The 27,082-nt window shown below is 46.4% G+C and overlaps 1 protein-coding gene across 1 annotated transcript; it reads left to right on the top strand.

The window, feature by feature from the left end:
* The first annotated feature begins 89 nt into the window (after positions 1 to 89).
* On the top strand, positions 90 to 26,705 carry LOC310668107 (maestro heat-like repeat family member 5). The gene is made up of 14 exons (XM_083421049.1): positions 90 to 1,662; positions 5,231 to 5,370; positions 7,648 to 7,677; positions 14,176 to 14,292; positions 15,689 to 15,799; positions 18,538 to 18,678; positions 20,237 to 20,356; positions 21,051 to 21,124; positions 21,217 to 21,352; positions 22,604 to 22,699; positions 23,526 to 23,630; positions 24,310 to 24,445; positions 25,297 to 25,418; positions 26,478 to 26,705. The coding sequence occupies exons 1-14, from the start codon at positions 1,353 to 1,355 to the stop codon at positions 26,667 to 26,669; spliced, it is 1,830 nt and encodes a 609-aa protein (XP_083277175.1). The 5' UTR covers positions 90 to 1,352; the 3' UTR covers positions 26,670 to 26,705.
* The last annotated feature ends 377 nt before the right edge of the window (positions 26,706 to 27,082 follow it).

The following is a 27,082-nucleotide window of genomic DNA, read 5'->3' on the forward strand; positions in this document are numbered from 1 at the left end:
TCCCTTGAGTGCCTGTTTGACTCCCATTTCCGTCTCCTGGGTGCAATGCTCTTCCCACCTGAGGGCAAAGCCTGAAAAGGCTACAGGAGTTGTGGCGTCCTCAGGCACAGAGGTTTTCCAGGTAGCTAGTCCCAGTGTCAATTTCTGCAGGCAGCGCACCTCCACCTGCACACAAGACAAGCCACCTGCAGGAATCGACTCCTGCAAAGTGGCACAGCAATGGGAGATCCTTCCAGCAAGGTTTCAGGGCAGACCTTCAGCCAGACCTAGTCTGTCCTGGGATCCACCCATAATGAGAAAACGAAAACAAAACTATTCACACAAAAGGCAGGCCTTACATCCAGGCTTTTACTGACCGTACATTAAAATACCTTTTCAGAAGAGATATTGAAGATAATAAAACACAGCACCCAGAATTAGGAAGAGATAACCAGGCTGGAATAGTAGATCATGTCAGATCATTTTCCTCCACAAATTTTACAATATTCTTCCGTGGTATCCACTTCCTCCCCCCTTTGATCTACATGAGCTTGCTATTTCCAGGTCTGTATCCTTCTCACTCTGAGTAAAAAGACTTCCTCATTTCAATGTTTACAAATAAAAATACCATACCAAATACTTTGAATCATTCCCAGATTCTGTCAATATCCAGGATAATATTTCCCAATTGCTAAATTTCCAGCAATCAAAACTGGAATATCTTATTCCAGTCTTAATAGATTACCTAAAAATAACAATTTCTTATCCAGAGATTCTATTTATTTTTTAAAAATAATTTTTTATTAATTTTTCCATGGATTCTAATTCTAACACAATATCTTTAACAATTTTTCATATTTCGACCCTCCTCCCCTGGACTTCCCTCATACTCACATTTTTTTTTATTTCCCTATTGTTCACCTTGCATATTTGATGTTTCCCCAAAATTTCCTCAATACATATTGTCTTATTTTTTGTTGTAGACAGTTGTGATTGTTCACTCAAACCCTGCCAATGAGTCCATTTTTTATGTTGCCTCTTCATATATGTTGTAAATGGTTCCCATTCTCTTTTAAAGTCTTTGTTGTCCTTTTCATGTAATTTTTCTGTTAGTTTTGCCGGTTCTGCATATTCCATAAATTTCCCTTGCCATTGTCCTTGTTGGTATTTCTTCTGTCTTCCAAGTTTGTGCTAATAAAATTCTTGCTGCTGTTGTTGCATACATAAATAATTTCCAATTTTCTTTTTTTACATCTTGGTCTAAAATTCCTAGAAGGAATGCTTCTGGTTTTAACAAAAGTCTTTTTAAACAGTTTTTTCAATTCATTATATATCATTTTCCAATAATTCCTAATCTTTTTGCATCTTGCAGGATGGCTTCTTTTCTAAAACGAAAGAAGAAAAACAGAATCTACCCCTCATATGAGGACGAGGCCCCTGTCCTACTGCCGGCATTGGCAAAGCCTTCAACATCAGCTGCAGAGGGCAGGAGGAAAACGCAGGCTGTACCCCTAGTCTTGCCAGGGCTGGTGCAGCCCCAGACCAGCACTTTTCAGCAGGCAAGCAGGCAAGACAGCAGGCAAGACAGCAGGCAAGACCCAAGCAGGGAAGACCTAAGACAGCAGCGGCCCTTGTCCCTGCCCAAAAAGAAGAGCCTTGCGGACTCTGGGCCAGCGTTCCCAGGTGAGTAGGCAGAACCAGATCCCTTTTGGGTTCCCCTTGGCCTTAGACTTGGTGTTTACCTCTACGGATGTTGGTGATCTGACACTAACTAAAAGCGAAACAAAAGAAGTGCCATGGTCAGATCACTTCCTGGTGCAACTGGACTTCTCCGCGACCCTTCCCCTCGGCAGGGAGGTGGGACCAATTCGGATGGTCCGCCCCCGCTACTTAATAGATCCAACTGGTTTCCAGAGAGTGGTAGGGGATGTTTTATCCCAAGTTGATGGCCTCTCGGCTGATTCCCTGGTGGCCCATTGGAATGCGGAGTTAACCAGGGCTATTGACTGCCTGGCTCCGAAGCGCCCTCTCCGATTGCATGGAGCCTGGACAGCCGCGTGGTTTTCCCCGGAGCTAAGGGCGATGAAACAATCGTTGAGACGGCTAGAGCGCCGGTGGCGGAAAATTCACTCCGAATCAGACCGGACACGGGCTAGAGCTCAACGTCGAGCCTACCAAGTGGCAATGGCGACGGCATCTGCAGAAAACAGCAGCAGGAGACTTTTTCAGGTGGTTCGCAATCTATCAGAACCACTTGCACCACCGGGGCCTGGTAGGGACCCCAAGATCTCCTGCAATGCTTTTGCAAAGTTTTTTGCAGATAAAGTCGCTCAGATTCAGAAGGAGGTAGACTCCACCGTGGGAGCAGGGCCAGGGTGGGAGAGTGCTAGAGTTCTGTCTAGTCCTGTTACATGGGATCAATTCCAATCTGTTACCTCCGAGGATGTGGACAGGCTGCTTGGACAAGTGAAACCGACCACCTGTCTCCTTGAGCCCATCCTGGCTGATCAAAGCGAGCCAGGAAGGGCTGGGCGATGGGCTCTGCGGGGTGGTGAATGCTTCTCTCTGTGAGGGAGCCTTCCCAGTCCTGCTGAAAAAGGCGATCATTAAACCGCTTCTTTAAAAAACATCTTTAGACCCAGCCAGTTTGGCCAACTATCGCCCAGTCTCAAATTTACCATTCTTGAGCAAGGTGATTGAGCGGGTGGTTGCCAAACAACTCCAAGCACGCCTGGAGGATGCGGACCATTTGGATCCCTTCGAATCGGGATTCAGGCCTCACCATGGGACTGAAACTGCCTTGGTCGCGCTGGTCGATGATCTCCGGCGGGCTAGGGACAAAGGTGAGAGCTGTTTCCTAGTTCTGCTGGATCTCTCAGCGGCCTATAACACCATCGACCATAACATCCTTCTGGACCTTCTAGAGGGGCTGGGAGCTGGGGGCACTGTGATACAGTCGTTCCGCTACTTCCTCCTGGGCTGTGTTCAGAAAGTGGTGGTGGGGGGATGAGTGTTCAGACCCCTGGGCTCTCACGTGTGGTGCTTCAGGGTTCCGTCCTCTCCCCCATGCTTTTTAATATCTATATGAAGCCGCTGGGAGAGATCATCAGGGGGTTTGGGCTGGGTGTTCATCCGTATGCAGATGACACCCAGCTCTACCTCTCCTTTAAATCAGAACCAGTGAAGGCGGTGAAGGCCCTGTGTGAGTGCCTGGAGGCGGTTGGAGGATGGATGGTGGCTAACAGATTGAGGTTGAATTCTGACAAGACAGAAGTACTGTTTTTTGGGGACAGGGGGCGGGTGGGTGTGGGGGATTCCCTGGTCCTGAATGGGGTAACTGTGCCCCTGAAGGACCAGGTGTGCAGCCTGGGAGTCACTTTGGACTCACAGCTGTCCATGGAGGCGCAGGTTAATTCTGTATCCAGGGCAGCTGTCTACCAACTCCACCTGGTATGCAGGCTGAGACCCTACCTGCCCGCGGACTGTCTCACCAGAGTGGTGCATGCTCTAGTTATCTCCCGCTTGGACTACTGCAACACGCTCTATGTGGGGCTACGTTTGACGGTGACCCAGAAACTGCTATTAATCCAGAATGCGGCAGCTAGGCTGGTGACTGGGAGCGGCCGCCGGGACCACATAACACCGGTTCTGAGGGATCTGCATTGGTTCTGGGCACAATTCAAAGTGTTAAAGCCCTAAACGGCCCCGGTCCAGTATACATGAAGGAGCGTCTCCACCCCCATCGTTCAGCCTGGACACTGAGATCCAGCGCCGAGGGCCTTCTGGTGATTCCCTCATTGCGAGAAGTAAGGTTACAGGGAACCAGACAGAGGGCCTTCTCGGTAGTGGCGCCCACCCTGTGGAACACCCTCCCTTCAGATGTGAAGGAAATAAGTAGCTATCCTATCTTTAAAAGACATCTGAAGGCAGCCCTGTTTAGGGAAGTTTTTAACATTTAACGCTGTATTGTTTTTAATACTTGATTGGGAGCTGCCCAGAGTGGCTGGGGAAACTCAGCCAGATGGGCGGGGTATAAATAATAATTATATAATAATTAATAATTATATAATAATTAATTAATTAATTAATTATTATTATACAAGGCCGGGGTCTCTCCTGGTTTCCTTGATGTCTGGGTGCAAGCCCCCCCCCTTGTTAAGAGGCTTGTAACATGGAGCAGGGACTTCTGGGTGGCTGCTCCTGTTCTGCATTGCTGGGGGTTGGACTAGGTGACCCCGCAGGTCCCTTCAGACGCTACAGTTCTATGATCCCTGTTCAATTATGGCATACACCCGCTCATTGCAACTGGCGAGAAGCCCCCTGAGAAAGAACTTGCCGTCTTTTCTCGTGTATAAGACGAGGTTTTTTACCCCCCAAATCAAGTGTCAAATTGGGGCTCCTCTTCTACATAGGTAGTGCTGAGGGGGGACGGTGTGACGTTAACATATATGAGAGAGTGATGGAGGGGAAATAGTTAAATAGGTTGCACAGACAGGACCCAGGGGGATGGAGTCAGTGGGTCTATAAATCTAGTTCTGGGAGGGGTTCTGAGAGGAGTCCGTTGGGAGTTGTGGGTGGGTAGTTGGTTGGATTTCATGGGTTGGCTGGGAAAGGCAGTTGGTAATAGAGAGACAGTTAGGGCAGTTGGTCCTTGAGTGTGGGGAGGTAGCAGAGATAGAGAGAGGAACATAAGACTAAGAAAGTAAAGAGGAACACCGTTTGGAATGCTGCAAAAGTTTTGTTTTATCTCTGAAATAAAATACACTCTTCTTTATTGGTAATTGAAAAGCTGACTGAGACTGAAGTGATTTTACCAGGGAGGACCTGGTTGGTGGCAGCGGATTAATGGTGTATGGGTCAATAATCCGTGAGACAACTGGGTGCTCTGTACGAACGCCACAGACGGGCGCTTGGTTGTAGCCGCCAGGAGGAGATTCCTAGCCATGATTTCTTTGCTGTGGAAAGGGCTGTTGTCGACTGGCAGGCGATAGGTGACTTGGTGGTTGATGCCTGCAATTGTGCAATTTGATTAATGCCCCCCCCCAAAAAGCTCAACAAATCTGGGCAACCCCTCCCCAAAAAAGCTTAACAAGTCTTGGCAATCTGCCCCCGTTTTCTAAATTTTGAGTGCCCAAAAATAGGGGGCATCTTATACATGGGGGGCGTGTTATACATGGGAAAATATGATACCTTTCCCTCTCATCCGCCTCATTTACTCACCTCTCTCTCCTCTCTCTCTTTCTTTCTGAAGAACTCTCTGATGAAAACTTCGAGTACTTGTGGATGGGTACGAAGATCCTGGGAGGAAGAACCGTCAGAGAAGCCTTGGAGATGATGGATGAAAGGGAGATTTTGGACACCATCCTCCAACACCTCCAGCCACCTCCCCAGGTGTGTGTGATGCAGGGTGGATTTGATTGAAATCAAATCGATTTAAAACATATTTTTACATTCTTGCTTGTATAATCTTAATATTTACAACCAGATGAAGGTTTCATTTTGGGAATAATAAATTTCCAGAGTAGTTTTTACTACTGATTTGGTTATACTGTTAGGAATGCATAGACAGATAATTATGAAATTATTGTGGGGTATAATAAGTTAACTGTGTACAGACGCTTCAGGTTACAGACTCCGCTAACCCAGAAATAGTACCTCGGATTAAGAACTGCCATTGGCTCAGGGGCGAGAGGGGAAAAGCCGGGTGGATTACAGAGAGCCCCCAAAGATCGTGGGAAGCAGCACTTCCTCAGCGGAGGAAGGAGAGGAGATGCAGGGGTCGGAGGAGGCAAGGCGGTGCCAGGACACCTTGCCTGAGCAAAGCGGGGAGGAGGGGGGTCCTCCATTACCCAAGCCTTCCTTGCGCAGTAGGCTTCTGCGCAGAGAGGGGAGGCGCAGACTGGCACCAAGAAATTACTCTGCTGGGGAAGGTTGAAGGGCCGCTCACTCTCAGATTCTGCCCATGAATGAGCAAGACACGGAATAGAGGCGCTCTGCATTCTAAAGGTTTTGATCATTAAGAAGAAAGCTTGAAAACAGACTCTTGAGCCATATTGCCTGATTGCTCTCAAGCAACCAACCGATACCTCTAACAGTGGTGCTTCAGGTTAAGAACAGTTTCAGGTTAAGAACGGACCTCCGGAACGAATTAAGTTCTTAACCTGAGGTACCACTGTATATTTGGACAACTTTTCTGCTGTACCTTATTGGAAGGAGAAAAATAATCATTTCCTTAATAAGAATTTAAACAATTTATTTAACAAAAACAATAACATTATAGCATATATATCCATGTTTGTTAACTGATGTGGTTAAACATTTTTTTAAAAAAAATTCTTAGACTGAATTTTAGCATATTTGAAAAACTCAAAACAAAGTCTTACTTCCCAGTGAACAGCCGTTGGACTATAATGCAACTTAAAAAGAAAAATATATTTCGAAAATTTTTTCCTCCAAAAGCATTTTATTTTAGAAATCCAATTTAATTTTTTTAAAATGTGATTTAAATCAAAGAAATCCATTTAAAAATAATAATAAAAAATTGGGTCATTTATTTTTATCCACCCTGGTCTGATGTTGCGCAGCGTGAACCAGGATTTCCCAACCTGGTGCCCTCTAAATGTTCTGGACCATATGCTGCCTGGGGCTGGTGGGAGCATGTAGAAGGGTTCAAGTTGAGGGGAACTGCCATGAACTATCACAGGCAAAGGCAAACTCGGCCCCCCAGCTGTTTTGGGACTACAGCTCCCATCATCCCTAGCTAATAGGACCAGCGGGTCAGGGGTGATGGGCATTGGAGTCCCCAAACAGCTGGAGGGCCGTGTTTGCCTAGGCCTGAACTATTGGGAGCCCAGCTTGGAGGAAGGTCCTATTTGCACATGCAAGAGACGACTTTCCCCTGGTGAGAAGGAGTGGTGACCACCAGTCTGGGGGGGCTTGGAAAGAGGACCAGGCAAACTTGGGGAAGCAGAGAAGGCAATCAGTGCAGGATCTGTAGACCGGAAGAAGAACCAATCCATGAACTAGATTTGGTGGGGTGACTTGGACCCCAGGAAATGTTGCATTTTTTTTCTTTAACTTTTGCAACTGATCGTTCCCGATATCTGGGAACGTTTCAGAACCCGATATTGTGCAGTAAAAGTTTTGTGACTGTATTGTGCCAAATATGGCCAATATTTCCTCTTCGCTCTCAAGAGCAGTTAATTTGCCAGGCCTGGGCATTTGGCAGAGCAGGCAAGCAAATACTTTATGCAACAGAAAATTTAATAAATAATCATACTGGGAGTGGTATTGTCTGTTTGTTATTATGGTATGTATTTTTTAGTTTTTATATTGTAAACCGCCCTGTGATCTTCGGATGAAGGGCAGTACAGAAATTTAATAAATAATAGTAATAGCCACAATGCCTAGATTCTGTTTGTTCATGGCAGGAAACAAAGTGCTTTAAATGAATGGTGTGTCTCCCAGTCCGGAGGATTTATTTAATCTTCTTTGGAGTGTTACTTTAAAAAAGAAGAATAATTGATTGCAATAGATTTTACTCCAAATGATTTTTGCAAGAAGTCTATTTCTAGGCATGTGGGGGTTTTTTTAGAGAAGACAAGTGGCAGATAGATGGCAACTGCTCTCTAGACAAAAAACATTCACTTTTCTTCATTTTATTCCCAGCAGAAGACATCCAAGCCAGGACACAACAAGGTAAGTCCTTGTCGCGAATTCCTCACGGTGCTTTTAGTAGAATGCTCAGAGTCCCAGGTTCTTTAGTGCAGTATTCATTATTGTGAGCTCAATATATATACAAATATCTACAGAAGCAGTTCATCTAATCAGACAGAGTACCTGCACCTTGAGGCAAAAGAAGACTCCACACTCATCTACACCACTCCACCACTATTGGACAGGCTTCCCTTTTAAACCGGTGACAGCCAATCACATTACTGCTGCATCATTCTGACCCAGCACTTCCACAGAGGGTATTGGATCTGTAGCCTTATTGGAGTTCACTGATTTGGTCTGCGTTGCTCCGGGACAGGAGGAAGGAAGCCAAATGACACCGAGGTTGATTCAAAGAAGAAAGAGTTTATTCTGCTCTCCGGATAGCAGAAGGTACTTGCGTGATCAAGTCCACAGCAAGTCCAAAGAAATGACAAGTTTCATGCAGTATATATATCCTCCAGGCACCCTCTCCCTCCTTCCAACCACATCAACCTATGTACGCAGGTTGACATCACATATGTTCTTGCTCTGGTATTCTTAACCATAAAAGGGTGTTCCTTCCTGTACTTCTGACCATAAAAGGATCTTCCTCTTCCTACTCTTATCTGGGAGGAATAGGTCATAATCTCCGGGAACACGCTCTGGTGCTGTTCCCAGATTGGGTCTGTGCGTCTTTTGTGGTCAGCACAGATAAGGCACACACACATCATCCCTGCTCTACTGGAACTTGGCAACATTGCCGCCACAGACTGATAAGGGAGAGAGCTTCGAGCACAGCCGGGTTTTTGTTTATACATTGACTCAGAGCTCGTTAATGGATTTTAGCTAAGGAAAAATAGGGATTTTGGTGCAGTTTTCAAACTACCTTCACAGTCAGTTTTGGGTTTGGGAAACCCATTCCTTCACATCAGCCTGTTGCAAACTGAAGCCTGCAGACTTACTTGCACAGCATCCTGTGAATCCCAACACTCAAAGGCTTGAGACCTAATAATTCTCTTAGGTCTCGAAATTTAGGAGCATCCAAACATTTTGTATACAAATCTGCCACATTACATTTTGTGTTACAGTGCTGTACCTTGAACACATTTCTTTCCAAAGCATTTTTCACATTTCCATATCTTATAGCAATATGTTTGCTCTTGCTCTTAAAGTTCTGTTGGTTAGCAAGCTGTTGTGCAGCCATGTTGTCATTGAGCACAGAGATTGGCATTTCAGAAGGTATTCCAAGCTCTTTTGTTAGGCAAGCAAACCACTCTACTTGTGACACACATTCGCTTATGGCTGAGTACTCTGCTTCACAAGTACTTGTGGCAACAAATGTTTGTTTCTGGGATTTCCACTGAACCAGGGCATTTCCAATATATATGGCATAGCCAGTGGTAGACTTTCCATTTTCTCTGTCTCCCCAGCTGGCATCAGTATGTGCATACACTTGCTGATCATATCCTGTATCCAGCACCAGTTTGTAATCTTTTGTGCCTTTCAGATACCTTAGGATTCTTTTAAGTGCTACTCAATCTCTCTGAGCCAGGTCTGCACTTCTTTGGCTTAACATGTGCACTGCCAATGTTATGTCGGGTTTCGTCCAGCAACTTAAATATAACAGAAAACCTAACAAAGAATGAAACACAGTTGCATTCTCACATTTTTGTCCTTCTGGTTCATTTTTGTACTGTTTAGTTATGGGAGTGTCAACCTCATTTGCCCTCTCTATTCCATATGTCTTCAGTAACTTTTCGATTTTTTCCTTCTGACTCAGAGAGTAGACGCCCTCTTCATTTCTCTGAACCTCTACTCCTAAGTAATTCTGAATCTATCCCAAATACTTCAGTTTGTGGCTCCAACCTGGTGGAACGCTCTGTCACAAGAGACTAGGGCCCTGCAAGACTTGACATCTTTCCGCAGGGCCTGCAAGACCGAGCTGTTCCACCAGGCCTTTGGTCAGGGTGCATCCTGACTCCCTCCTTTGGCAATCTTTACAAAACTTTAGTTTATGGTTGCCATCAACTTTGAATTTGATCTTAATTAATTTTTTATAATGTTTTATAATGTTGCACTATTTTAGTGTTGTTAGCCGCCCTGAGCCCGGCTTCGGCTGGGGAGGGCGGGATATAAATAAAATTTATTATTATTATTATATGTATTTGTTACCTAGGCTGTTTATAAACCAAGACCCTTGCTTTAGTGCAGTTGTTATTAGACAGATATCATCAACATACAAAGTAAATAACAAACGCTTCCTTGCACCATTGCTGAATATAAACAGGAATCAGCCATGCTTTGTTTGAATCCCATCTTTTTCAAAGTTGTGTCTATGCATTCATGCCATAGACGTGCACTTTGGTGTAAACCATATAGTGCCCTTTGCAGCTTTAACACCATGCTGTCTTTTTCCAGCTCATAACCTGGTATTTGCTGTAACTACACCTCGGCGTCAATAGCAGCATTTAGCAGCTGAGGCAACATCAAAATGATTAACTTTTAACCCCCTCAGACTTGCCATTGCTAAAACTGATTTTACTGTTTCAGCCTTTGCTCTTGGGGCAAACACTTCATCATAATGTATCATTTTCCTTTGTGTAAAGCCCCTTGCAACCAGCCTGGCTTTCCTCTGACAACTACCACCAGCCAGCTTTTTCACTTTAAAAACCCACTTACAGCTTATGGGCTTTTTACCTTCAGGCAATTCTGTAGGTGTCAGCATCGCCCTTGAGCCAGTGTCACCAACTGGACTCATCCACTTCAGCCCCAACTGGGCTAGGCGAGCTGGATAGCACTTCCAGAGACCACCTTCTGCACAGGAAGAGGTCAAAGTGCTGTGGACTCACAGCTTAGAGTTGTGAGCACCAGATTCACTTCCACAAGAAGACAGTCATCGCACAGCAGAGTATAGCAGAGTACAGCAGAGCATAAACGGCTCAGAGAACAGCTCTGTAAAATATCTTCTTTATTCTAGCTACAACTATAATACACAACTATATACAGAGCTAAATGAGGTCTAAACGAAAATGAATGCTGAACTGCACTGAGTGTCTGCAGCTGCTCTTAGCAGCAACCTTATCTATACACACGATCTCTCTCTAACACTCAGTCTCTCTCTCCGACACTTTGATGTGAGGCTGGAGCGGAATAAGTAGAGAGCAAAAACCGCCCCCTCCTCTCTGGAGAATCAGCAGAGAACATCAGCAGATTCTTGGATATGGGAGGGGTGAAATCTCCTCAGTAGGTACAAACACATTGTTATTTAGCAGAGAGTTATACTCTACCTGCATTGCCTTTAACCACACCTCTTTCTCTAGAGTAGGTAACTCCTGCACTTCTTCAAAGTTTGCTGGCTCAGTTACACAAACCTGGTTTATGGTGGCTGGGAACCCATAACGGGCTGGAGGTTGGCCTTTATTACTTCTTTCAGACCTCCTTGGTTCATTAATCTCACCCCCTGGGCTACCTTTAGGACTGCTTTTGGGGTGGATTGACTCTGGAGATTTACCTCCTTCTGTCCCTGTTGCACTTTCTCCCCACCCCCTGCTCCATGCTAGCAGCTGGAGAAAAATGCTCAGTCTTTACCTCCTCCCTTTCAATTTCTCTGGGAGAGCATCCAATTCTTAGCTTTCTTTCAATGGCCTTATCAGGTACGCTTGGCAGTAAAACGTTTTCTGGCAGCAGGTTTGCATGTATCTTGGGCCAATTTCTTTGCTCATTAAAGCTGGCTGACCAACTATAACTCAAAAGATTTTTATCATCTTCAAACCTGTAGGCTTTCGTACCGCTTTCATACCCAAGAAATAGCAACTGCGGTGCCCTTTTCCCACCTTTTCTTCGGGGTTTTTACAGGTATGCCAACCCATGCCTTTGTCCCAAAGATTCTCAAATGTTGCAAACTGGGACTTTTGTTATAGAGAATCTTATAGGGTATGTCATCTAGTACCCTTGACCACAAACAATTTCCAATATAATTCCCTGTCTTAATACTCTCAGCCCAGTATTTAATTGGAAGATTTGCATCTGCCAACAATGCTTTCATTTGTGTCTGCAAGACACCTCCCCTACGCTCTGCTACTCCATTCTCCTGAGGAGTCGCCACAGTGGTAAGCCTATGTTTAATCCCTTGGGATCGCAACCAGTTTCTTAGGGAGCTTGCCATAAATTCTCCTCCCGTCTGTCTGAATAGAGCACACCTTTTGGCCAAGTTGTCTTTCTATCCTTCTTACCCAGAACTTCAAAGTTTGGGCAACATCAGATTTTTGCTTTAATGGATAGACCCAGCCAAATCTAGAATAGTCATCCACTAGGATCAAATAATACTTGTTACGGGAGACACTTGGTGGAAAAGGACCAGTTACATCAGCATGAACCAACTCCAGTGGTTTTTTTGTTTCTCTCTGGCTTGCTCTTGCTACTGGGCAAGCCCTGCTTTTAACCTCCTTGCAGATATTGCAGTCTAAGTAATTATCACAACTTTTAATGTTTTTCATCCCCCCACACAACTCCAATGTTTTGTTCAGCACCTTAAAGCTGCCATGAGCCAGACGCCTGTGCAGCAGATGAATACACATATCATGGGTTGGGACATTTTGCACATTCACAACCTTAGACTCACACTGCAGTACATATATATTAATTCTAAGGTTAGCATTTGCCAATACTGCCCCATTTTGCTTTATCTGGCACTGATCTCCCACAAAGTTTACTTCAAAGCCTGCTTTTGCCAAGTCAGGAATACTCAGGAGATTGTTTTGCAAACTAGGCACACACAACACATTCCTGAATGTGTGTCCCAGCTGTGGGAACACAATCTCCCCCTCACAGACTACATTAGCTTTCTGGCCTGTAGCAAGACTTAGATGGTTTTGTTTGAAGCCCTAGCATCAGTTAGCAATGCTTTTCTTTTACAAAAAGTTTCAGAAGCTCCGCTGTCCAGAACCCACAGCTCTTCATTTTCTTGGCCATCTGCAGACACCCAAGCGGTAGACTCTCTCTGCTGCCTCCTGTGCTTCTGCTGTTTTTGTTGTTTCCTTGGGCAGTCCCGAAGCAGATGTCCACTGGACTTGCAGCAAAAACACCTTTTTACTTTGTCGACCACCAGCTGGTCTGCAGCAGCTCCTCCTGGTTGTTTCTCCGGCTCCCGACACCTCTGCTCTTCCCGGCTGTTGTTCCCTCTGGGATGCTCCAACAGCTGGGCTGAGGTCATCTTTCGCTCTGAACGCCTGTCCTCCTCTGCATACAACCGTCCGGTAACGTATTCCAGAGTCAGCTTATCAGTCTCTACTGACTCGAGGGAATTGACCAGCATATCATAGCTGTCATCAAGGGAACTCAGGACTATAAAGACTTTGTCCTCTTCCCCCACAGGCCTCCCTCTTAAGACTAGCTCCTAGAAACAGCCTGTTAGGAATTTTAGGTGGTTCACCAGGGAGTCCCCCGGTGTCTTCCGACACCGGTACGTTCTCCTGGTCAGTGTTATCAGCGAGCCAGCTGTCTCTCGCACATGGACAGCCTTGAGTGCATTCCACGCCTCACTTGCCATCAAAAGTGTGTCATGAGAATGAAATACGAGGCTGCTGGGTTAGACCAGCAGCCTGCACAGTCCAGCATCCTTATCTCACAGTGGCCAACCAGATGCCCATGGGAAACTGGAAAGCAGAATTCGAACACAGAGCCCTCTCCCCTTCCTGTGGTTTCCAGCAACTGGTATTCAGAAGCATTCCTGCCTCCAACAGTGGAGGCAGAGCAATTAGGACATGTTGAACTTGTCAACTTTCAAATTCCCCAAATGAGGAGTACTAAAGAGTTGTAATAGGGACGCGGGTGGCACTGTGGGTTAAACCACTGTGCCGCTTGGGCTTGCCGATCGGAAGGTCGGCGGTTTGAATCCCTGCGACAGGGTGAGCTCCTGTTGTTCGGTCCCAGCTCCTACCCACCTAGCAGTTCAAAAGCACACAGTGCAAGTAAATAATAATAATAATGATGATGATGATAATAATAATAATAATAATCATCATCATCATCATCATCATCATCATTTATTTATATCCCACCCTCCCCAGCCGAAGCCAGTACTGCTCTGGCTGGAAGGTAAACGGCATTTCCATGTGCTGCTCTGGTTTCGCCAGAAGCAGCTTAGTCATGCTGGCCTCATGACCTGGAGAAACTGTCTGCGGAAGCGGACAAATGCCGGCTCCCTCGGCCTTAAAGCGAGATGAGCTTTAAGCCCAGAGTCATTTGCGACTGGACTTAATTGTCAGGGGTCCCTTTACCTTTACCTTTAAAGAGTTGTAACATGACTTGGGAATTCAGAAGATGTGTAAAATTGCATGCAAATCATTAAAACAATTGCCTAGTACTTGCAATCTATTATTATTTAGTATTACCCGACATTTTCAGACGGTAAAATTGAAATTCTTTGGTTTTCCAAAAGCAGTTGATGTAGCTGGTGCGGTCTCCTCCCTGTAACTCACCCAAACCTTCCCCAACCCTTAGAACGCCCTCTATAGATACTATGGACTCAAGCTGCGGGATTCCAGGAGCGCAGAGACAGTCCACCAGTACCTGCACTTACTCCTGAGGTTGCCTCTCGAAGAGGAAGCAGACAGAGAGGTGAGTGAATGTGTGGGATGTCAGGGGGGAGGAGAGCCAGCGGGACTGGGACTGTGCTCACATGGAGACTCTCCACCTCCAGCCGTGTCCTGGAAGAGCCTTCTCCTTCTGAACCCTCATGCTTCAAGCGCCTCCCCAGGCTGCTCCCCAGTGTCCCACCACCACAATCCAGGGTCCCCCACTCTTACTCATCCAGCCAGTCCCTGACATTACCCCACAGACCCCACCAGCCCTCTGTCCTGATTTCCGGATTGGTCTCTGCTCATGACCTTCGCTCCTCCAAGGATTTTGTGCCCACCCAGTCACCCCCTCAAAGCCCCTTACAGGAGGAACCGCTTTTCAGCATTCAACATATCTGGGGCAGATTTGTTTAGTTTTGGGTTAGATCAGAGCAGCCAACAAGTGGCCCTCAATGCCTTTCTTGGCAGCCCTCAGCAACCTTGGAGGCACCCCTACACACCTGTAGGCCTTGCACCGCCTTCCCAAAGCTGAGTAAGGAGGTGCTGGGCTTGGGGAAGGAGGCAGGTGTGATCTGTCAGGGTCCTAGAGTCCTCAGTTAGCTCTTTCCCATCTTTGGCAAGAAGGTGGGAAGGCGCTAGGTCCCACCAGAGCCTCGTGCCTCCTTCCCAAAACCCAGCGCCTCACCTGTCTACCTTTGGGAAGGCAGCATGCGGGCCGGGGCGTGTGTGTCAAATTTTGGCCTTGCTCCCCTCTCCCACATGACAAGTCAGTGTGCGGCCCACAGTTCTGTGCTGAACTACTCTTGTGGCCCACTTGGTATGAGAAATTGGAGCACCCTGGTTTAGATGGTGCATATTCCTGCTCTGGCGCCCTTGGGTGAGGGGTGGATTACAAATACTTCCAGGGAATAAATGATGCATTTTAATGTAGTTGGGTGTTTAATGAAGCCAAGAACTGGATCACAAGATTCGAAAATGTCAGAATGCAAGGTATCCTTGCATTGCAAGCTGCACATGAGTCTGGGAGGTGTGGTCTGGTCAGTTCACATCAGAATCCACAGAAATATCGTTCTTCAAACCACCCCTATTATTATCCGGGATGAAAGGATCTGTTCAAATTGGTTCTCTAAGTGTCTCATTTTTCCACTCTTAAATTTGGTTCCCCACATTTTGCAGCAATCTGCTTACAGAATCACATTTATCCTCCATCCCCCATGATCAGCTTAGCTTAATGGTTGCCCTCAATTTCATTTTAATTGATTTTAATTAATTTTTATAATGAAATGTTTTTAGAATGTTGTACTATTTTATTGTTGTTAGCTGCCCTGAGCCCGGCTTTGGCTGGGGAGGGCGGGATATAAAAAAAATTTATTATTATTATTATCACTAATTGCAATCAAGAAAATGACATATTTGACGTGCCTCATTCTCCCTAGGGAATTTCTGAGGCTATCGGTGTGGCTTCAAGCACCCATATTTCCCAGGTGCTGATGGCAGTGCGGGATTTTGGCCGTGCAGCCATTGCAAGGAAGACTGAGACGTCTGAGGTAAGGGTGTGAAGTGAGGAAAGAGCGCAGCAAGAGTGTAGGTCAGCCACCCCCAGCCTGGTGCCCCTTCCCCATCCGTGTGTTTTGAATTGGAACTCCCGTCAGCCCCTGACAGCATGGCCAATGGTTAGACAAAGGTCCTGGCAAATTGGATCCTTAGCGGCTATTTACATCCACACCAAAGCATGTGAAGCAGCCTCTGGGTTCCTCTGATCTAGTAAAAAAGAGCTGTGTTGGAAAAGAACGAATCCTGCCCCATTTCCAAATACAGTGGTGCCCCACAAGACGAATGCCTCGCAAGACGGAAAACCCGCTAGACGAAAGGGTTTTCCGTTTTTCAATGCGCTTCGCAAGACGAATTTCCCTATGGGCTTGCTTCGCAAGACGAAAATGTCTTGCGATTCTTGCGATTTTTTTCCGCTCCCCACCCCCTTTTTCTAAGGCACTAAGCTGCTAATAGCCTTTTAGCAGCTAATCCGCTAATCCCTTAAGCCTTTAATAGCCGCTAATAGCCGCTAATAGCCGCTAAACCGCTAATAGCGCTAATCCGCTAATAGGGTTGCTTCGCAAGACGAAAAAACTGCTAGACGAAGAGACTCGCGGAACGGATTCTTTTCGTCTTGCGAGGCACCACTGTATGCTCTTTTTCAAGGGATGGGATCCTTACCATTCCAAAAAGGCAATTGGATCTGCTCATCCTCTCAGTATGGAAGCCAGACAGCTTCCTCTGTGGGTATGTCTCAGTCATCCTTCTGTAGTGGGCTCCAGCAGTCCTGTCTCTGTGGCTCCAGATCCTAGATCTGATCTGATCCCTTGGCTCAGTCAGTCAGTCAAACGGATTCGTTAGAAACCATTGGTCATCCCCCAAAGTACACTGACCCCTGTTTTTAGGTTGGTTGTCAGATGGTTGGTTGGCATTTCTTCAATAGTGGAAGCTAATGGGGGACCCCCAAGGGTCATCTAGTCCAACCCCCTCCGATGCAGGAATCTCAGCTCAAGCATCCCTGAGAGATGGCCATCCAATGTCCAACGAAGGAGAGTCCACAACCTCCCAAGGGAGAGTGTTCTGCTGTCAGAAAGCTTTGAATGAAAACCGTCTTAGAGTTTGGAAGAGGGGACACCTCTCCAACTGAGGGGAGGGAGCAGAACCCAAGAGAGAAGGCAGTCGGCAGGCTGGGAGAGGCAGAGAGAAAGAGGGGAGAGGTTTCAGCTGCATCCCGGGGCAGGGCAGCTGCCAAATTTGCTCTCGTGCAAGGGTTCTTCTGCCTTACGGGAGTGCCTGCTGGCCCCATTCAACTATGTTTTAGAGTAGACCCATTGAATTTAATGAACATGACTAAGTTAGGCCCATTCACTTCGACAGGTCTACTTGAAGCAAAGCATAGTTGAGTGTCACTCTCTGTGTATATATATTTGTCAATTAAGCGAATTATTACAAAGGCTTAGTAACTGCATGCGGATCTAACAGTTCCATAACTTGAGGGGGCCTTGGGGTCATGTGCCCCCGACTCTCCAATTCTCCAACCCAGAACCTTTTCCTTCCACTTTCAGTTAACTTCCCTCAAGCTTCTGGTCTCCGTTTTGCAACTGTGCTAGAGGAGAAGGGAGCAGGAGCCGATGAGTCCAAGGCTCATTCACACAATAAGCCATAGTTTATCACAGAGGTAACCAAAATGGGGCCCTTCAGATGCTACAGACTGCAACTCCCATCCCTCCTGACCACTGGCCATGCTGGCTGAGGCTGATGGGAGCTAGAGGCCAACCTATGTTGATGCCCTCTGGTTTATTGTTACATCTGAACGCAGCCCTGAACTCTCTTGTGCTCTGCCATCCAAGAGAAATGAAACCCAGGAGTGTAGTACCCCTGGATTTTTGCTGTGAGTTGGGAAATGACCAAGGAAATTTCCCAACCCTCACTATGGAGAAGATGAACAGATCCACCCGGTTCATTTTAATTTTAAAAAAGAAGCTCCCATGGAAAAGAGCACCAGTGGTCAGTCTACCCTACACTGTCCTGCACTTTCTCCCTCATTGACTGACCAAACCCAAAGAGAACACCTTCATGGTTCCTCGTCATCCTGGGGGAAAAGTGACCAGTGGGGTGTCACAGGGTTCTGTCCTGGGCCCGTTGTTGTTCCACGTTTTTTTTAAAATAAATGACTTGGATGAAGGAATTGAGGGGATGCTCATCAAATTTCAGATGACACCAAACTGGGAAGGGTAGCCAATGCCACAGAAGACAGAATCGGGATTCAATATAACCTTAACAGATTGGAGAACTGGGCTCAAACTAACAAAATGAAATTCAATAGGGTCAAATGTCAGGCTCTACATTTAGGCAGGAAGAACCTGATGCACATATATAGGGTGGGGGAGCCCTGGCTTGCCAGCAGTTTGAGTTTCCTGGAGAAAAAAAGAATACAAAATTTGTAAGTTTTTGTTGCTTAGTCGTTTAGTCGTGTCCGACTCTTCATGACCCCCTGGACCAGAGCACGCCAGGCACTCCTGTCTTCCACTGCCTCCCACAGCTTGGTCAAACTCATGCTGGTAGCTTCGAGGACACTGTCCAGCCATCTCGTCCTCTGTTGTCCCCTTCTCCTTGTGCCCTCCACCTTTCGCACAACAACTTACTGACTACTAATATTTTCCCAGCTGCTAAAAGGTCCCTACTAAATGGTGATTTGTCTCCAATTGCACTTAAGGTTCCCAAACTCACTTTCCCCATCCTTTCCCTCCAGAATACTAGCAAGACGAATGCCAGTATCACCGTCATCCTTTGCTGCGGGCAAATGTCATTCGGGGCACGGCAGGATGACCTCCCCTTTTTTATAGACCAGATCACAGAGGAGCTCCTCTTCCAATTCCAGAACAGCAGGAAGGTATGGCTCTGATTATCACACACACTCCTGTTGTTTGATCTCTCAGCTATACCATACTTTTCCGTGTATAAGACGAGGTGTTTTTTATTATTATTAAAAAATGATGTTTAAAAATAAGGGTCATCTTATACACAGATAGTGCATAGGGGGGAGGGGGGATTGGTTGCCGCTGTAAGCCGGAGATAGTCAGCGGCTATTGTGCGTGTTATTGGTGGCTGCGGCAAGGGGTGGTGTTGACTGGCTGTCGCTGCGGAAATTGGGAAGGCGATTGGCGGTTTCTGCCGGCGAGGGACAGACAATAAGTAGGTTTTGCGACGTGTGTGAGTGGCAGCATAGGTCCAGCGGGTGAGCAATTTTTGGAATCCCCTCCCCCAAATAGCTGAACAACTGTGGGTAATCCTCCTCCCCAAAAGCTCAGCAACTCTGGGCAATCCTTCCCCCATTTTCTTAATTTGGAGTCCCCCAAAATAGGGGGTGTCTTATACACGAAAAAATACGGTATATCCTGCCTTTCTCCTGTCATACGACTCCATTTCCCCCGTGGTCACCATCCAGGCACTGAGCAGACCTCCTGAGCTCTGTCAAGGTTCTGTGTCCAGTTCTGGGCACCACAGTTCAAGAAGGACACTGACAAACTGGAACGTGTCCAGAGGAGGGCAACCAAAATGGTCAAAGGCCTGGAAACGATGCCTTATGAGGAACGGCTAAGGGAGCTGGGCATGTTTAGCCTGGAGAAGAGGAGGTTAAGGGGTGATATGATAGCCATGTTCAAATATATAAAAGGATGTCACATAGAGGAGGGAGAAAGGTTGTTTTCTGCTGCTCCAGAGAAGCGGACACGGAGCAATGAATCCAAACTACAAGAAAGAAGATTCCACCTAAACATTAGGAAGAACTTCCTGACAGTAAGAGCTGTTCGACAGTGGAATTTGCTGCCAAGGAGTGTGGTGGAGTCTCCTTCTTTGGAGGTCTTTAAGCAGAGGCTTGACAACCATATGTCAGGAGTGCTCTGATGGTGTTTCCTGCTTGACAACCATATGTCAGGAGTGCTCTGATGGTGTTTCCTGCTTGGCAGGGGGTTGGACTCGATGGCCCTTGTGGTCTCTTCCAACTCTATGATTCTATGATTCTAAGGTCCTTGCACCACATGCCTTCAGACTGTGCCCTAGGGCAGGGTCTTTGGCTTCATCCACCAAAGGGTTGTAGACTGGGATGTATACTGACTCCACCCTTAGGACCAGATGGGGCATTACAGTGGTACCTTGGTTCTCAAACTTAATCCATTCTGAAACCAAAGCGTTCCAAACCAAGGCACGCTTTCCCATAGAAAGTAATGCAAAATGGATTAATTATTTCCAGACTTTTTTTAAAGAAACCCTAAAACAGCAATTTAACATGAATTTAACTATCTAACAAGACCATTTCTGGGTTAGGGTTAATTTTTGGATTGGGTTAGTGTTAGGGTAAGGATTAGAATTAGGGTTAGGGTCAGTGTGGCTTTATGTTTCCTTGTGATTTTGATTCAAATTCAATTTTACAAAATCCCTTCTCCTTTCAGAACGAGGCTTTGAAGAAGAGCTTTATGAAGGCAGCAACTCTAACAACCAAGGCGCTTGTGCAATCGAATGTGGGATATGTCACCTTCCCCCACAAAGACGAGCTCACCTTCTGCATCATAGTGAGTAAAAAGAAAAAGAAAAAAATAGGGGGAATCTCCTGGGGTTTCTTTTCAGAGCGTTTTTTCTTAAAAATAGCCGCATAGGTCTAGCTCTGGGTTCATGTTCTGACCATCTGGCCCCAAACCATTTCTGGGTGGTCACGTTCTGCTCCAGCTCAAGTTTCCAAACCCTCTTGAAAGGCAGCCCTGCATTGTGGCAACCTCAGCAGGCTGTCACCAGCGCCTAAGTAAAAGAGGCTAGGTTCTCCCAGGAGGAGAGGGCTGTTGATGGCTCCCAGCCATGATTGCTATGTTCTACCTCCACAGAGGAAGGAAGCAATGTTTCTGAATATAGTTGCTGGAAGCCACAGGTGGGGAGAGGGCTCTTGGGCTCATGGTCTGCTCCCTGGTTTCTCACAGACGTCTGGTTGGCCACTGTGAGAATGCTGTGAGGATGCTGGACTAGATGGGCCCTTGGCCTGGTCCAGAAGGCTGATCTTATGCTGTTCTTATGCAGTAGAGCTCTGCCCAGGAGAAAAAGGGATCTTATTCCCAGATCCAGGAAGCCCACTCTTCTCCTCTAGGAGGACCCACTTGCCAATTGCAAAGAAGTTGTCAAGTGGGCTGGATAGAGAGCACAACTCAGGGCTTGGTGTGGTGGTGGCAGGGATGGCGCCTCCAGTTCCCCGACATGCTGTGTGCTTCCCCACCACAGGAGGTTATCAAAGAGGAGCCGATGGCATCGCTCACCATCCTACATGAAGCAATGGAAAACATCATTCGCATGACGTAAGTACGGCCAGACACAGTACATATTTCTTCACCAGGTTTATGGACTGCTGGGTGCTGATCCTTTCCTCTCCCCTTCTTTCTCTTTTCAGTGCCTTGAGACCACGCATGGACCCCCTGCTCCGGTCTCAGCTGCTACAGAAAACCATCAGAAAGGTCTTCCAATTGCCATCATTGCAGGTTACGAAGGTCAAAGCCGGGAGCTCTGTGCCAGCAACACAGAGCCAGGTGACTAGACCTTCTGCTTCTGGAGGAAAATGGGGTTGCCAGGTTAAAGGATTTGGGGGCAAAGAGTCTGAGCCGTGTAAGCTGCAAAGAATGCTGCCCGAGACACTTGACCCATCACAATGATGTAACAACCAGAGACTTTGGGTGTATATTTTTGATTTTAATCATGTTTCCATATTTATTGCATTTCACCTTTGGCTAGAATGCATCCACAAATGATTCCTGCATGCCTGAATTTTGTGACTCTCATGCCTCCCTCCTACGCTGCATTTAATTTTATTTGTTTGCTTGTTTGTTTATATGCTGCCCATCTGACTGGGTTACTCTAGCCACTCTGGGCGGCTTCCAACAAATTAAAACACAGCCAGACATCAAATATTTAAAACTTCCCTATACAGGGCTGCCTTCAGATGTCTTCAGACGGAAGTATAATGATGTATCTCTCTGACATCTGATAGGAGGGTGTTCCACGGGGTGGGCCCCACCACCAAGGCAGCCCTCTGCCTTGGAACACCCCAAGGAAGTTGAGCCCAGTGTGGAGTCCTGTATCTTTATTTTTTTAAAAATAATATTTATTAGATATTTTATAATTATAAAAAGAAAAACAATAAAAAAACAATACATGGGTTCAGCAAACAATACATCAACAATAAAAAACAATACAACAATACAACATAAAAAAACAAAAACACACATCCAAATTTTATATCTATATCTTTCATTAGCTTATTTCCTCGACTTCCTCGCACCTCCTTTTTTTGTATTCTATTCAAATTAACTGGTTCAACAAATCCTTTCCCTCTTCTTCAATTTTTGTTCTATAATTTATCCTAACACAATTTAACTTTAAATTTTCCACATTAACACTTAATATTCATATAATTCTTAATAACACTTCTGCTAAAACCATATAGCTTCATTCCAATATTCTTCTAACATTCATTAATTTTGCAATATTTCTGTAAATATACTTTAATTTTTTTCCAATCTTCTTCCATCGACTCTTCTCCCTGGTCTCGGATTCTGCCGGTCATTTCCGCCATTTCCATGTAGTCGGAATCCTGTGTCTTTATATCGCATGACCTGTAACCTTACATACATCAAGAAACGTTTGATGTTTATGACTCTTTGTGTGCCGTTCTTGAACCCCTGCATAAGCTTTGTTACGAATTTGGACTAGAAGGCTCCAGAGCGTATGGGATTTCCAAGGGGGTCTTCAGCTTCTAAGTGCTTTTGCTTCTCTCCTTCCAGGACTGGTATCAAGAGACCATCTACATCTGGCTCAACATGCTCACCAGCTTGCTGTCGGAGGCCCCCTCTCTGGAGACGCTGCAGGAGATATTAGTGGTAAGGGAGCCCCCAAGGTGTCAGAGCAGGGGGAAGCAGCAGCTCCCATACCGGAGGACAGACCCTCTTGAAAGGATTGCACGGGGGGCATCTGTGGCCAACTCGCTGGTTGTGGGTGCTGATGGTCAAGTGGGCCTCTGTTCTGCTAGCAATGCTTGTGCAAGGCACACAAGATATGTCCTCTGCTGATGGCGTATGGGGAAGGGCTGTGGCTCGGGGCAGAGCATCTGTCTTGCATGGCCAAGGTCCCCGGTTCAGTCCTCAGCATCTCCAGGTGGGGCTGGGAAAAGGCTCTCTGTCTGAAAGCCCAAAGGGCCAACTGCCAGTCCTCAGCACCTGTGGATCAATGGCTGGGCTTGGTCTAAGGATGCTTCCTGCATTCCATTGCTATGGCTGTGGTGAGGTGTATGTTGTATTGTTGTAATTATCACACACACAAACACACAAATGACAGATTGCAGGGCGGTTCACAACATAAAAATACAAAATTAGAACAGAAAATGCATAATAAAACAAAAGCAACCCAAGAGCCAATTAATATCTAATTCTACTAATGCTTTTTTTTTAATGGCTTCTTTTTTCTGTGTCTTTAGTTGTTCTTGTTTTGTTTGTAAGCTGCCTCGAGTCCCTGTCTGGGAAAAAGGTGGGGTATTATTATTATTATTATTATTAATAATAATAATAATAATAAACAAATTGCAGCAAACTTCCTCCTTTACAAAACAACCCCTTTTTGCAATTTGTCCCCTCTATGAAGCTTTGCGAATTTGCAAACCTGGATTAAGGGTTGTCCTTCCATGTGATGACAATGATTTCTCTCTCGCAGCACACAAATGGCTGGATTGACGCCACAAAAATCAGTGAGAGGCAAAGAGCAGTCAAGACCACCAACGTACTCATGAAATATGTCTCCGAGCATTTGGACTTTGATGTGAGTGACCAAGGCTTAACGCTGCAATTTCATAATCGTATTGCGTTGGAAAGTTCAGGTGTGAACTAGATGAAAGCTGTATGGCATGGCCATCCCAGGGGAAGGTGCCAGCCAGTGCTATTTTTCTAGAAAAAGAGGTGCCAGGACTCACCATGAACTCACCTCCCTCATTCTCTTATCATGGCAATAGCGCCCACCTGAGAGGTGCCAGTGTTAGCTATTTGCAGTATAGTAGCACTGCAGAGAGCTTGCTGGGGAGACCATGCATTAAAAAGGGACTCAAAAATAACTAAACAAGGTTTTAATAACAAAAGCAAAAACTCCTTATACACTAAATACACCAACAACAAACCAGACCCAACCACCAACCCATCCCCCAGGGTAACGGGAGAGCTAGGTGCTGCTCATATACTACACCCAAATGCTGACACAGCCATTCAACATTCAACCATTCAACCATTCAACATTCAACCATTCAACAGCCAGAACTGAGTTCCAGTGAGTTCTGGCTGGGGAAAAAGCCCTGGGGCAAGCCTAGGGTGGGCCACCTAAGCACAGCTCTCTTGCCCTGCGCCCCTCTGTCACCTTTGTCAACTGAAAGCATGCCAGACGGTTTTCTCTTGCTGGGCTCTGTGGGACAAGGGCTGACTGTGCATCTCTCTCTCTCTCCACCTCCTAGGTATCCCAGGATTTCCCCCTTCTTGGACAGCTGGTGGCGCTCTTGTCCCTTCACCTCGCAGACAATGTGAAGGAGATTGGCCTGCAGTCAGCGGAGGCCTTGTACCATCTCCATTACATCATGATAGCCAAAATGGGTGAGGGCGATGCTGGGAAATGGCTTGTTTCTTGTAAGCCGCAGGGTGGGAGATCTGTAGCCCTCCAGAGGCTGCTCCAACTCCCATCATCCCTGAGTGTTGCCCATGCTGGCTGCTGCTAGGGTTGATCAGGGAGTTCAGGAGGGCCAGAATTCGTGCCAGCACTGGCCTAACGCCAACACCCTGTTGGCCAGAGACGAGAGGGCAGTCTTGGGGGAGGGATTCACTGCTGAAGAACATCAGAAAAGCCTTCTGGACCTGACCAGTGTCCCAGCCCAGTCCAGCATCCTGTTCCCACAGGGGTTGACCAGATGCCTGTGGGAATCCATTCAAGCGCTTTCTACTCCTGTACTTTGCTGCCTCTGACCATGGAGGCAAAGCATAGCCATCCTGGCTAATAGCCATGGGTAGCCTTCTCTTCCATGAATTTGCCTCATCTTCTTTGAAAGCCATCTTGGTCCGTGGCCATCAGTGCCTCCTGTGGCCGGGAGTTCCAGAGTTTAGCTGTGCACTGCAAGAAGAAGGACCATCCTGAAACTTCAGTTTCATTGGAGGTCCAGTTGTTCTCATGTTCTCTCTCCACTTTCTCCATGCCATACATTGTGTCTCCTCTTCCTCGCCGTTTTTCTAAACGGACCCCCCCCCCGCCAAATGCTGCAACCAGCTCCACAAGCACCCCAATCCTTTTGGTTGCCCCCTTCTGAACCTTTTTCCCAGTTCTGAATTATAATTTTTGAGGTGAAATCGATAATTGTTTTTGTTGGTCCCAGTGGGAAAACTGGAGGTTTTGAGCAGGGAGCACTAATGCTGGGTTCTTTTGCATGCATATTCCAAAACCCGACCCTGCTTAGGTAAGGAACTGGAGAAGAGGAGGAATAAAAATAAGAAAGGCAACATGGTCAGATGGGTCCGAGAAGACTTCTTCATCCCTGGGCCCTCCCTCTTCCACTACAACATCGCAAAAGTGGCCAAGGTAGGGGTGGCTTTTTGTACTCTTTATTGCTATGACCGCAGCCACTCCCAGTTAGCAAAGATTTGCTCATTCGGGCCAATGGGGCCCTGCCCCACCAACTTCAGCCTGCCCTCAGGCAGCCCACGCTCAGAACAGTTCACACTGGAAGCCAAAAGCTATCAAATCGAGGCTTTCAGAATCAATAGGAGAACTGAAACACAACCCGCCTTTGAAATTCACATGTCCTTGAATTTCGCAATGCCAAACAGTGTGTAAAAAAAAACATGCGTGAGCTATTAGTGTAAATAACTTTCAGAAATGCATTGTATTAGAATAAATTGCTCAAAGACAAGTGCCCGCTAGCCTAAACTGCATGCAGAATTCTACTTATTGAAATTCTACCAGGTGCTGGGAGACCTAGGGTTCAGATCCCCACTCAGCCCTGAAACTCACGAGTCAGTCACAGTCTCTCAGTCTAACCTACCTCATGAGACTAAAACGGGGAGGAGAGAGAACCATGCATTGCCACCTTGGGCTCCTCAGAGTGGAAAAGGGATAGGAAAAGTTGACTTATTCGGTGCATCTTTCACGAGGCACTGCCAAGCCAATGAACTATGCCAACATTGTGGTGGGTGTTTTTGTTGTATATTAAGAACTAAACACACAGCCGGCAGGTTCCCACCCAGTCTGTTTGGCATTGGTTATATAACGGATAGCCACTATTACTCACCCTCTCTGTTCCTGCGAGAATTTTTTTTTTTTAATTTTCTAGTCTGATTTTAGATTGAACCTTTTCATGTTCCAATGTCATAACCAATTTAAGATGTGGATCGAAAATAGCAAGGCGTCACCTGACTTTTATTTTTGTTTGTTGTAAAATCTTTCAGCTACTTAAATAAACACATAAATAGAATCACCGAATTGTAGAGTTGGAAGGGACGCGGGGGTCACTTAGTTCAACCCTCTCAAGGCAGAGTGGAGATACATTTCACTTGGTTTGTGAAGGCACCCTCGGACTACTGAAACGTGGTCAGAGTGTGGAGCAGAAGAAAACTCCCACTTCTTTCTTCTTTGTGCCAGGCTTTTGGGGAGCACCTCACGCCCAGCCAGATCAACGAAGTCGTGTTGAAGGCGATTGACAACCTGACAGTGGAAGACAGAGCCGTCTCTCAGGCTGCAGGAAAGCTCCTGAGGTCCTTCCTTGAGGAATGCGGGATGGAAATGGAAAACGTAAGGCTCAAAATGGAGGCAGGGGGAGCAGGTTTCCTCTAAATTAAACATTCTCTTTGGACTTAGAATTAGCTTCTTTCTGGGAAGTAAGAAGAGCCAGTGTGGTGTAGTGGTTAAGAGCGGTAGTCTCGTAATCTGGGGAACTGGGTTTGTGTCTCTGCTCCTCCACATGCAGCTGCTGGGTGACCTTGGGCCAGTCACACTTCTTTGAAGTCTCTCAGCCCCACTCACCTCATAGAGTGTTTGTTGTGGGGGAGGAAGGGAAAGGAGAATGTTAGCCGCTTTGAGACTCCTTCGGGTAGTGATAAAGCAGGATATCAAATCCAAACTCGAAGGGGGCGAAGGGGATCGAGATATGGATATGCTCGTACCCCTTCCAATCTGCGCCTCATCCCGAGGGACGAGGGTAGGGTGAGCAAGGATTACTCACCTCCGTCACTGGTGTTGTGCAATGC

This window comes from Podarcis tiliguerta, assembly GCF_965153285.1.
Source record: "Podarcis tiliguerta genome assembly, chromosome: 17".
NCBI classification, from domain to species: Eukaryota; Metazoa; Chordata; class Lepidosauria; order Squamata; family Lacertidae; genus Podarcis; species Podarcis tiliguerta.